This window comes from Propithecus coquereli, unplaced genomic scaffold (genome assembly GCF_000956105.1).
Source record: "Propithecus coquereli isolate 6110/MARCELLA unplaced genomic scaffold, Pcoq_1.0 Scaffold663, whole genome shotgun sequence".
NCBI lineage: Eukaryota > Metazoa > Chordata > Mammalia > Primates > Indriidae > Propithecus > Propithecus coquereli.
Genome location: NW_012152652.1, coordinates 494882 through 508080, shown reverse-complemented (window position 1 = coordinate 508080; position 13199 = coordinate 494882). Strand labels below are relative to the sequence as shown.

At 48.3% G+C, this 13199-nt stretch overlaps 1 protein-coding gene across 1 annotated transcript in view; it reads right to left on the bottom strand.

Annotated features, from left to right (window-relative positions):
• Positions 1-13199, bottom strand: part of LOC105823253 (small G protein signaling modulator 1-like) — a 71192-nt gene that overhangs the window by 35140 nt on the left and 22853 nt on the right. The window contains exons 3-6 of the mRNA XM_012660386.1: positions 8510-8697; positions 6465-6603; positions 4056-4120; positions 1226-1371 (exon numbers count right to left, since the gene is read on the bottom strand). Of these exons, the coding sequence (XP_012515840.1) occupies positions 1226-1371; positions 4056-4120; positions 6465-6603; positions 8510-8697 (538 nt within the window). The remainder of the gene's footprint in view (positions 1-1225; positions 1372-4055; positions 4121-6464; positions 6604-8509; positions 8698-13199) is intronic.

Genomic DNA, 13199 nt, shown 5'->3' with positions numbered 1-13199 from the left:
GAGATATAGGTATTATATACAGATTTGTATTTATAGATATAGATGTATAAAAATAGAGATATCTATGTATATAGATGTTCCTGTGCACAGGAAATATACGGAACAGTCTACACCAAACAGAGGCTATTGATTCATTTCGAAGATCAAAACTAGAGGGTTGAAGGAGAAAGATAAAATTTTAAATTTTAAATTTTATACACTTGTGGTCTTCATTCTGTGAATTGTTACAGTAAGTAGGCATTACTCCCATAATTAAAGAAAAAAACAAGTATTTGTGGCAAAAAGAAAAACAATCCTTCAGTTTGTCCAGGTTTGGAATCCAATTATTTGCCACCGAATCCCGGGGCATCCCTAAAGTAATGTACAGAATAGCACCTTCCCTTACGGTGTGGACGCCAGCCTGGCCCAGGTGCTCACCAGCTCAGCCCTCCTCAGTACCTGGGTGGGAAGGTGCACAGAAGGTTGGGCCACTAGATTTACCCCAGTGTGCAGGAAACAGGTTACCTCCTCCTAAATCCTGTTCTTGGCAGAGATAAACTAGTGCTTCTCAAAGTGGGTTCTACCTCCCACTAGCATGAGAGGTACTTTTCTAATAAAGGTTTCTGTGGCCAGATACATTTGAGGCAATGTTCCATATCCTCTCTCACATGCCCCCATTTCTTAAGAGTGACAAGGACATTAGCATAGCCAAGGCTCTGAGAAGTCCTGCCGAATACAGAGAACTGTTTCACTTGGCTTCCCAAACTATTTGACTATGAAATATTTTTTAAACGTAAACATTTTCCTTCCAGGAACATTTGTATTCTATTAAGAAAATCCTAGAAAGCATTCCAGGTGAACTATCTCATGGTATAACCTCAGGCCCCAAGACAGAGATGGGAGACGTGCAGAACTGGCTCCCATAAACCAGTACCAGCCATCTCAGCACACAACTGACTCCAAACACACTCACATTTCTTTTTCTCTCCTTCCTAAAATGCCTGATTTTTTTCTCCTTCTAGGAGAGGATATGTTTTCCATCCCCCTCAATCTCCACCCTAGGGGGCAGAACTGACCTGTGGGTCTTAGAACTCTCGAGAAGAAGAACGGAATTTAAATTCGTCCATGCGGAATCCAAGCATGGCAGCTTGAGTCCCCACAAGCAGGTGGCCTTATTTCTTAGGTAACAAGATGCCCTTCCCTGCAGCCTCTGCGCCTCCATAGGCCGAGCCCAGTTGAGCCTTACTGTGCTGTCCTGAAGGTACTGCTCCCAGATCCTGGCCGTCAGCCCCTGTCCGGCATCACAGGACAAGTCTGGAGACACGATCATGTGATTGACCAGGGCTGACAGGTGGGTCCTCACGGTGGACAGGTGTCTGCAGTAGGCAAGCCCTGCCAGGGGAGGGGAAGAAAATGTCATCATCTGCCATCCGATACCCCCCCTTGTCTCATGAAGTCTCCAAGTGCTGTCCTATTCCCCATCTTACTGAACTCCCACAATTCAGTGAATTCTCATCATCGCCCTCCCCCACTTTTCCAGACAAGGAAGGTGAGGCCAGGGGTTGATGTCACTTGCTGACTCAACTGCTAAATGGCTCTGTGACCCTAGGGAAGTCTTATCTCCTTTCTTAGCCTCTGTTGGGGTGATGCCAACCTCCTCTGCTGGAAGCCAAAGCCTTGGGTTAATAGGCTGGAGTCAGAGAAGGGGCAAGAAGGAAGGGGGCCAGTGACCCCATGAGCTTGTTGTGCCTCTGTCTCCCTCTGGTCCATACGGAGAGAAAGAGAATGCGAGACATGGAAGCCTCCCATCCAAACTGCAGCTGGACGGGTATATACCGCAAAGAAAGGGAATCAGTACACCAGAGAGACATCTGCATTCCCACGTACATTGCGACATTATTCGCAATAGCCAACAAACAGAATCAACCCTAGTGTCCACCAACAGATGAGTGGATGAAGAAAATGAGCTACACAGACACACTGGGCTACTATCCAGCCATTGAAAAAGAGAGGGATCCTATCATCTGCAGCAACGTGGATGAAACTGGAGGTCATTACGTTGAGTGCAATAAGCCAGGGACAGAAATACAAATATCGCATGTTCTTCACTCCTATGCGGGAGCTAAGAAAGTGCGTCTCACGGAGGTAGAAAGTACATGGTGGCTGCCAGAGGCTGGGAAGGGAAGTGCGGGGTGGTGCAGAGAAGTTGGTTCATGGGTACAAACATACAGTCAGACCGAGGCGTGAGCTCTCATATTTGATAGTATAGTAGGGAAATTATAGTTAACAGTAATTTATTGTATCTTTCAAAATAGCTAGAAGAGAAGAATTGTAATGTCCCAACACAAAGAAAAGATAAATGTTTGAGGTATGGGATATCACAGTTACCGAGATTTGATGAATGCATATTGTATACATGTATCAAAATCATCCTGTGTACCTCCAAAATGTGTACAACCATGATCTATAAAAAAATAGCAAAAAAAAAAAATACATCCAAATTGCAGCTGGCTAGAAAAGGCCCCACCAAGAAGGTGACCGGGGAAATCTGAGGGCACCTAGTTTGCTTTCAGAGATGGCCCCGCCCCCTTAAAGGAATAGCTGACAATGTGACTCCCCTTATCTGTTCCACCCTGAGCACCTGGAGGGAGCTGGGCAGAGTTCCTGGCACACAGGAAGCACTCGGCAAATGCCAGCGGTGCTATCTGCTCGGATCGCGCCCCTTCCTTCTGCCTCTTTTTGACCATTTCTTCCCCAATTCCCAGAGAGAATTCTGGACCTTCCGCATCCTGAGGACTCACCCCTAAAAACTTTCTGAAGACAATAGGTATAGTCGTAATGACGACGATGGTGATGTAACAGCTAACACTCACATAGCATGATGTGCCAGGGAGCTGCCTCCAGAGTTTTCATAACTTAACCCGTTTCATTCTCACCACAGCCCTATGAAGCAGGAACCGCTATTATCTCCAGCTTACGGATGGGATAAACTGTGGCACAGACCGGTTATGTCACTTGCACAAGTCGCATTGCTGGGAAGTGTGGAGCTGGGATTTGAACCCTGGCCGCCTGGCCCCAGAACCTGGGCCTTCAGTCACTGCCCGGGATGAGCCACATTGTCCATTGACATCATTCCAGACTCATCTCAACCCCTACCCCTTCCTCCAGGAAGATCTTCAAACTGGGTCCAATAAATATTGCCCGTGACTGCTCCACGCCAGGTCGTGCGTTAGGCGCTGGGAGCAGTGGCAAAAGAGCAGGCAAAACTTGGTCCTAGGGGTGCCCATGCTCTACCTGCCTTTCCAGGCACTTGGGGATGTGGCCTGCACTGCTATTTCACAGGCCCATGGGGGTTGTATTAAGACTTTTCTAGAATTCCTGAAAATCCACACACGTTTTATCTCCCCCATGTAGGCTGTGAGGCTGGGGAAATAAAACCTGCCAAGAATCAACAGGGCAGAGAGGAAAAAACAGAGCTTTAGAGTCAGGCAGGCCAGGGGGTTGAATCCCAGCTCTGCTGCTTCATTGCAGTGTGACCTCGGGTGAGTCACTTTGCCTCTCTGTGCCTTTGTTTCCTCATCTTTTAAATGGGAATAATACATTAAGAATACCTGTATTATGAATTTAATTTTTAAGGTTTTTGGAAGGGATCAGACTACCTTACTCTTCTGCCTTTGCCACAGGAGAAGGGAACTGGCATTTATTGAGCACCTATGACATGCAATACTAGATGCTAAGGGCTTTATACACACTGCTCATTCAATCCTGAAAAAAAAAAAACCCTCTAGGTTGGGCCCTGGGGATGCAATGGTGATTAAACAAACCTCTGCCCCCATGGGGCCCTGACTGTTCACTGCCCTTGCTCAGGACCCAGGGATAAAATTTATCTCCAATCTGTAGAGGAGGAAATTGAGGCTCAGAGAGGTTAAAGCAACTTCACTGAAATCAGACATGTACAAAATAAAGGAGCAGAGGTTCAAACTCCGGAGCTGATATCCCCTGATGTTGCTGGCTTACAATAGGCGCTCAATAACTGCTCCTCAGACACCACACTGACAACGCAGACCTATACGTACATCCATAGAAGGCTCTGGAAAGGATCTGGTACTTCATATTGTCACAGAGAAGTTTCAGGGGAGCCCTGCAGATGGAGAAAGAGGAAGATGCTTAGAGTAGATCCAAACACAACCCGGGTTTTCTGGCGAGAGCAGAACGCAGAGGGCAGATTAAAACCAGACAGTCAGGCAGACCAGAGGGCGAGTTGCTGTTATTTCTACCCATACAGCAACGTTGCCCCTTCTTCTATCAGTGCCCCAATTTTCCTTTCAGAAATCAACCCCTCCATAACTCTGTTCCTGTGGTTGGATGGAGCTGACTACTCAGTTGAGGACCCAGGTTGGAATCACAGTGATTGGGCCAGAGATGGTCATGTGACCCAACCTGGGGCAATGAGAATAGGCCCTGGGACTTTTAATGGAGGTACTAGGAAACAGACACTCTTATTTTCTGCTTGAGTCTCTAAGCTGGTGGGATATAAGGCAGTGGCTGCTGGGAGCCAGCTTTGCCACTGCACAGGAAGGGCCTACCTGAGAATGGAACCATCACAGAGGCAAGCGAAGCCAAGAGCTAAAGAAACACAGAGAGATTCCTGTTTTCAGCAGCTGGATCCAGCCATGCCTGAGGCCACTGTGCCTCTGAACTTCTCAGTTATGTCAACAAATCTTCTGTTTTACTTGAACCAGTTTGAAGTGGATTTCTGTCACTTGCAGAAAGAGTTCTGACTTCTAAAGTGACCCAGGTGAACCAAACAGAGCCAGATTGGGACTCAGAGTCTGGATGATTGCAAAGTAGGGGATGCCTCAAAGCTTCTCCTTGCATGGAAATTTTGGGGAGCCTTTTTTGGCTGAAAGAGGAGAGAGGAGCAAGGTCCCAACATTGTTGGAGAAAACAAAAGACTGCTGAAGGGAGCATTGTGCATTCTTGCAGAGGACAGAATGGAAGAATATCTGCATGTTTATTTTCATGACATCCCAAGGGATACCTAGAAAAACCTAGGGAGACTGGAGGGGGAAGGGTAGCTGAAGTCCAGTTATACACGTGGCAGCACTAAACATTAAAGTGTCTCCCTTTGTGTCCTCAGGTTGGTGAGGCCCAGACTTGCTCAGGTTACATGAGAACAGGATCACACTGACAGCTGTCCCACTGTGGATTTGGCTTTCCATGAGATAGTGAGCTCCCCGTCACTCCAGGTGTGTAAGCAGGTGCTATGAGGGGGGCAATGGGTTAAAGCACCATTTCTCACTGGTCCATGGATCACCAGCCCAAGAGTTACTTGAGAATGTAGATTCCTGAGCTCCCCACAGACCTCCTCAATCATGACCTGTAGGAAGTAGCCCAGGAACTGATATGCTTTGATCTCCTCCAGTAAAGTTTGAGAATCTCTGGTTATATCATTGCTTCTCAAACTTGAAAGTATATACATGATCTTGGGATCATGTTAAACATAGATTCTGATCCAGCAGGTTTGGGAAGAGAGAATGAGAAGCTGCCCGGGTGATAATGCTGGTTCCCTGACCACACACCGTGGAGCCAGGGGTTGGATGACTTCAAAAATCTGATGGTGGCTCCCACCACTTACACTCCTGTGGCTGAAGACTGGACTATCCACTGGGATAGACACCCAGCTGGGACAAAAGGTTTCCATTCTCTCGGGCCAGGCCAGGCTGAACCAGTGGGAAACAAGACCCATCTCATGAATTGGCTCAATAGCTCCAAAGAGACAAAAGCTCTATGGGCAAAAAAAGAGAGATGAGCTTGAGATTTAACTTTATATAATAAAGCAGTAAGTGCTGTTTATTGGATATTACTGTGTGCCAGGCGCCACATGCTGGCCACTTCAAATCATTATGTGATCTGGAGAAGCAATCTGAGATGCATGTGGTTGTCATTAAATAGTATTTCTGGTATTCTTCTGCCTTCTGGGCACATGGTAGGGCTGCACTTCCTGGCCCCTTGTGGGTGAGGCCAGTGAGTTGTGAGGAGAAATGGCACGGGCTGCTTTTGAGTGGAGCATTTATTGTTGGTTCGGGCCCCTCCAGAGCTATGATTCCCTCTGTCACTGTGACTGGCAACATTTCAGATGGCAGCTGCTCTATCAGTCAGTCCCTTTAATATGGAGAAAGAAGAAGCCCCAGCTGACCTATGATAGACACAGAGCACGCATGATATATAAACCTTTGTTGTAAAAAGCCACCGAGATTGTAGGACTGTTTGTTACCGCAGCACGACCTTGCTTATCCTGACTGATATACACATAAGTAAACTCCAACAGCTAGGACTCCACGAAGCTAATATTTAACCTAGATCTGGTTGGTTCTATAGCCTACATTCACATCTCTGAATTCAGTGCAGGGAAAGAAGTGGGCATCCACAAGTCTTTGGTAAATCCTTCAGTTCCCTCCATCTGCAGTGTGAGACCCTCATACCTCTCGTGGTTGCAGCCGTTGGTTGAGCTGCCATCGGCCGATCCGCTCTGTGAACAGGATGAGCAGGAGGATTTCCGGGGGCTAGGTTGCCATAGGGATGGGAGGTTGCTCACGGAGACATCCATAAGATCCTGGGGGACTATGATGGGTAGAAGAAAGGGCAGAAGAGCCACGTTAAGCCTATGTAGATGACAGAAAGCTCACCCCAAAGCTAGCATCTTACCCCCAGGCCAGCACAGGGATAGGGAAAGACCCAAAATGGGACAGTAGGAAACCCCAATCATTGTCTGGCCCAGGCCCTTGAGCCTGTCTGATCCAATGAAAGCCACCACAAAATCATGGGGGCCCCAGCAGATGGGGCAGAGCCGATGACAGGCAAAGAGAGAGGAAGAAAACCAAGGGAGAAAGAGAGAATAATCAAGAAAACGGGCCCAATCCCAGAGCAGGAGGCCAAGCCTCGTCATGTTGTCATTTAGTCACGCTCACAAGAAGCTGCAGGAAGGAAGGGGAGCCTGCTGGGTGCTTCTGGGGAAGGCTGATGGTCTTGCATCCCCAGAGTCAGACCTCATGGGAGCTCCTGGTGGTGAGATGGAAGGGGGCCTGGCTCAACAGACAGGGCAGGGCACCCAAGGTCAAGAGAGCAATAGAGTCCCTGGTGACGAAGGAAGAGGGCTCCTACACTGTCCATGGTCCTGAGCCACAGAGATGCTGCACCAAGCAGGTCTCACACAGACTGGCGACCCCCTAGAATCATGTGAGGGGCTTGTTAAGAAGCCATATCCCCATCCCACATCCCTGGCCTACTGAACGAAAACCTCCTGGAGACAGAGCCCTCAAATCTCTATTTTTAAAACAATTTCAATACAGCAGCCATGCTGGGGAGACCCTGATCTCCTAACTCTTGGACACTGGTGATTCCTGACCAGCTGGGCTCCTGGGATGCAGCACTCATAGTTTCCCTTATTTTGTTTTTCTTTCCAAGCTTCATGAAAACTTCAGTGTCTGCAAAACTGCATGACAAACGTGCATGACACATGCAACCGAGGACACATGAGTCACAATTTCTATGGTCAACTTCCTGGCCTCTTGGCAGTTCTAGACAGGTGCGAAAGTTTTATCTTCTAAGACAGGGCTTGGTGAAGTTTTTCTGTAAGGGGCCAGGTAGTAAGTATTTTAGGGTTTGCAAGCCATTTGGTCTCTATCGTCACCACTCAGCTCTACTGTTGTGCAAAAGTAGCCACGAACAAATGTAAACAAATAAGCATGGATATGCGTCAATAAAATTTTATATATAAATACGGAAATGTGAATTTCATATCATTTTCACATGTCACAAAATAGTCTTCCTTTGGTTTTATTTGATCATTTAAAAATTTAAAAACCATTTTTAGCTCATGGGCTGTACAGAAAATAAGGCTAGATTTGGCCCAGGGGTCTTAGTTTTCTGATCCTTGTTATAGGAAATTAAGAGAGGCGCACATTTTCCCGTATGCCATGTGCTGGGAGGACAATTGATAATGCCCTTCCTCTTCCCCTGGGCCCCAAGGGGAGGGGAGTTGTGGACCTGGCCCCTCATGTCATCAGAGCTCAGCAGCTGACAGGGTCAGCCCCTATCCATAGACAGAATAGGAAGCCACCTACAGAATGCAGTTCTTGTGGCCACCAAATGTGGCATCTCACACTATTCCTCCCCATGCAGACTCACCCATGAGCTACCCAAGAAAGACCATTGTGCCCCTATAAAATGTTTTAGAAAAACATCCCCAGTTCTTAGCCAATCTCAGGGAAGTATTGATCAGTTCAGCCAGAGTGTGGCAACCATACCTTTACCCCAGCCCCCGACACCCATGCAGACATCACCAATGGATCCCTGTGCTACTGAGCCCACAATACCCCAAGCTGCCTTCTGCAGGGTGGAGGCTGGACAGCGCAAGGGCATTGATTTGTCTCCTGCTTCCATCTCCTGCGGGACCAGGACTCAAATGACAACATGGCAGAGGTGGCTGGCACCAAGCCCCTGGAAAACGGGGGAGCCCAAACATTACTGGGGGGCTGCTCCTTCAGGCCTGGTGTGGGGAGGGTGGCGTCCCATCTGGCTTGTGCCCACTGACTCCCCCTGTCCACCACCAGCATGGACCGGCCTACAGGAACCATCGTCCAGGCAGGGCCCACGGAGGCAGGGGAAGCGCTGCCCAAGAGGTCGGGGGCCACTTGAGACACAAAACAAAAAGATCTGGTGAGATGGGAGGTCTGAGGTGGGCAGGACACGGCGACAACTGGAAAATCCAATTCCCGGGGTTCCCATCCTTCCCCTGCCCTGCTCTACACAGCCCCCACGTAGATGGTGTGTGATCTGCAGAAAGAATTCTGATAAAAGTGCCTACTACGTGCTGGGTGTTGGGCTAGGCAGTTGCTTTATTGTCATTAGCTGCACCATCATCCTTGCAAGGGATGCATTTACTCCCCACCCCCACCCCCCATTTTACAGAAGAAGAAACTGAGGCTCAGAATGATGACACAAATTAATCACCCAGAGCCTTGCCAAGGTAGTAATCAGCATAGCTAGTCTTTTTGACTGAAGTCCCTCTTCTCCTTCCACTAACAACAGCTATCACTTACTGAGTGCAGATACTATCATCATCCCCTTTTACAGATTAGGAAACTGAGACCCAAAGCATTTAAGCAACATAGCCAAGACCACACAGCTAACAAGTGTGGAGCCAAGATTCCAACCCAGGGGATTTGGCTTTGCCATCCTGCTCAGATCCCCTCAGCTGTTTCACATGAGTTCTTCTCCCTACACCATCCCTTCTCAACTGGGGCAATTTCGGCCACACCTGGAGACATTCTTGGGCGTCAAAACTTGGGGATTAGCTAGATGCCACTGGCATCTAGTGGCTGACTCCAGGGATGCTAGTCAACATCCTAAAATGCACAAGACACGCCCCCATATAAAAATTATCCAGCACCAAATATCGACAGTGCTGAGGTTGAGAAACCCTGCCCTACACCAGTGCCGTGCAATAGGAATACAGTGGTGCCACATACGTAATTTAAAACATTTTTAGTAGCCACATTCAAAAAGTGAAAAGAAACAGGTGAAATCAATTCCAACAATATATTTTTCTCAACCCAGTCTATCCAAAAGGTTATCATTTTAGCACATAATCAATATAAAATTATGAATGAGATATTTTACGTTCTTTTTTCTTTCATACATAGTCTTTAAAATCCGGGGTGTCAAAAGATCAAATGAGACTCTATAAAAAAGACACTTGCACCCGAATGTTTATAGCAGCACAATTCACAATTGCAAAGATGTGGAAACAACCCAAGTGTCCATCAATACATGAGTGGATTAATAAAATGTGGTATATGTATACCATGGAGTACTATTCAGCTTTAAGAAACAATGGTGATATAGCACCTCTTGTATACTCCTGGATAGAGCTGGAATGCATTCTACTAAGTGAGGTATCCCAAGAATGGAAAGACAAGCACCACATGTACTCACCATCAAATTGGTATTAACTGATCAACACATAAATGCACATATAAGAATAACATCTATTGGATGTTGGGCAGGGGGGGAGGAGGGAGTTGGGAGGAGGGGATGGGTATATGCATACACAAAGAGTGCAATGTGCACCACCGAAGGATGGACATATTTGAAACTTGGACTTGGGGGGGGCAAGGGCAACATACGTAACCTAAACATCTGTACCCCCATAATATGCTGAAATAAAAAATATATATATATTTTTGACTTTGTGGGCCATGTGATCTTCATCACAACTATCTTCTGCTGCGGTGGCATGAAAACAGCCATAGACCGTATGTAAATGAATGGATGTGGCTGTGTTCCAATAAAACTTTATTTACAAAAACAGGCAAGTGGGCCCAATTTGTTCCATGGGAAGGATTTTGTTGACTTCTGATTTAGGTACTACTCCAGAAAGGGCTTCCTGCCTCTCACAGGGGAAAATCACAAGAGAGTTGTTTTTGTTAACCCTGTGTGGCCCAGGCCCCTGAGAAATCAACCAAGGATGGGGTTGTCATTTGCACGTGGGGCTGAATCTGATCTTGAGGGTGAAGGCAGTGAAACCACACTGCCCTCTCCCTGCCAATCAAAACAACATGCACGGAGTGGTGATTAGAGGCACAGGCTTTGGAGGCAGATCACCTGTGTTCAAATCCCAGCCATGCCAAGAATTAGCTGTGTGACCCTGGACCAGTTGCTTAACTTTTCTGTGCCTCAATTTCCTCCTCTGCTAAATGGGGGATGGTGAAGGCAGTGGTACCTGCCTGGGAGGGTTCTAGTGGGGATGAAATGAATTAAGGCATGGACAGAGTACAGAAGCGGGCCAGGCACACTGCTAGCAGAGCTCAAGACATGATACCTACTGTTGCCCACTGAGCGTCTGCCAGGCAGCAGGCCCGCACCAGATGACCAGGCATTTTATGAATGATCACTCTGACTCCTCAGAATATGATCCTGGTGGGGAGTGTCACTGTCCCCTTTCTACAGACCGGGAAATGAGGCCTGAAGAGGACGAGTCCCTTGACCACACTGCAGTGGCAGAGCTGAACACAGTGATGTGTTCTTTTATCTAAACCAGTGGTTCTCAAACACATGCAATTTTGACACCCCACCCCAGAGGACACTAGGCAATGTCTAGAGACATTTCTGGTTGTCACAGCTTGGAGGGAGGTGGCTTTGCTACTTGGCACCTAGTGGCGCAGTGCAGGGATGCTGCTCGACATCCTACAGTGCACAGGACAGACCCCTACAGCAAAGAATGGCTCCAACCAAAATGTCAGCACACTAAGGCTGAGAAGCCCTATTCTAAATAAACCGATTAGGCCAGGCACGGCGGCTCATGCTTGTAATCCCAGCACTTCGGGAGGCCAAGGCGGGAGGCTCGCTTGAGATGAGGAGTTCAAGGCTGCAGTGAGCTATGATTGCACCACTGCACTCCCGACTAAACAGTTGGGGTTTCCTCAAAGGCAGACAAGGATTCAAGTGCAAGTAGTTGGTTTGGGAGGTGTGCGCAGGAAGCACTGGTGGGGGAGAGGTGAAGTGAGACAGGGAAGGAAAGGCAGAGAGTAAGTTACCACTAGGGGCACCTGTGATCTCTTGGGGATCCTCTAGGGCAGAGGTCCCCAACCTTTTTGGTACCAGGGACCAGTTTCATGGAAGACAATTTTTCCACAGACCAGTGGGTGGAGATGGTTGCAGGATGATTCAAGCGAATTACATTTACTGTGCAGTCAAACCTCTCTTCTGATGATGATCTGTATTTGCAGCCACTCCCCAGCGCTAGCATCACCGCCTCAGGTCATCAGGCATTAGATCCTCATAAGGAGCGAGCAACCCAGATCCCTCACACGCGCAGTTTACAGTAGGGTTCGTGCTCCCATGAGAATCTAATGCCTGCGCTGATCTGACAGGAGGCGGAGCTCAGGCAGTGATGCGAGCGATGGGGAGCGGCTGTAAACACAGATGAAGCTTCGCTTGCTCGCCTGCACTCACCTCCTGCTGTGCGGCCCAGTTCCTAACAGGCCACGGACCAGTACCGGTGTGCAACACGGGGCTTGGGGACTGCAGCTCTACGGGACTGTGGGCAACACGCATTTCAGAGTTTGCTCTCCCGAGGGGTGAGGGAGCTGGGGTACTTATACTCCCATCAGTCTGGGGCCGAGGGCTGCTCCAGGGAGGCACTGAATCCCTGACACTTCCGATATGCTACACTCATGGGCAGAAGGGACCCTGGTGGCCAGAGAAACCCCTCTGGCCACCAGACAAAGAGACACCGAGGTGGGGAGCTGGCACTGAACAGCACAATGGGCAATGTCGGGGGTGTGAGTGGCACAGCTAGCGTTTGTCCCGCTGGCCTACATCAAGTCACAAGAGGAAAACGTAGCTATTTCCTTAAATAAATAGAACATCCAGCACCCAGGCTGGCTCCCAGCAGGAGCCTACAAATTACTTGTTGGATGAGAACCTGCACGAAGAGATTCCTGGGAAGGCAGCTCTAGGGGATGTGGCCCTCTCTGATTAACCAGCTCTCGAGTAGGGCGTGCGAATTAGTGTCGGTCTTCTTCGAGTGGGAAGCCCAGGTTCCTGGGAAACAGAACTGAAGCCAGCCCGGCACCCAGGGAGATTTCACCCTTACAAATGGCGCCATCTCAGCACAGCCTTGGGGCCAGGCTGAGCCTCGTTCCGCGAAGAGGGCAGGAGAGCCCCAGATCCTGGGTGGGAACGGACGTGGTAATGAATATTTCAGGACACTCTGTGTAGCACTTAAGGGATTCCAGCCTTGCCAGGGAGGACGTCTGCTCTCAAGAGAGCCTCTCACTGCCCAACATGTGGCCGCTTCAGCAAAGGGAGGCTCGGAGCTATTATCCATCGAATGGGAACAACAGGGTTAAATAAAATGAGGTTAACAGAAAACTTGTAACTTGATATTGATTTGTTTAACACATCCATGCTGTGCTTAATAAATGCCAGGCCCCCTTTGAGTCCTTTTCAAATATTAATTCGTTGAACCCTCACAACGGTCCCATGATAACGATGATCTTAGCAGTGAGTTTCCATTAGCTAAGCCTCTATGTCATAGCAGTCGCCACGCAAATTGTTTGACATACATAATTAAATGTCATCTCGTGTGCTGGTGCCCAGTGCTTTGCTTGCTCTCCACTGTTCTAACAGCACTTATGGAGGGCCTACTGTGT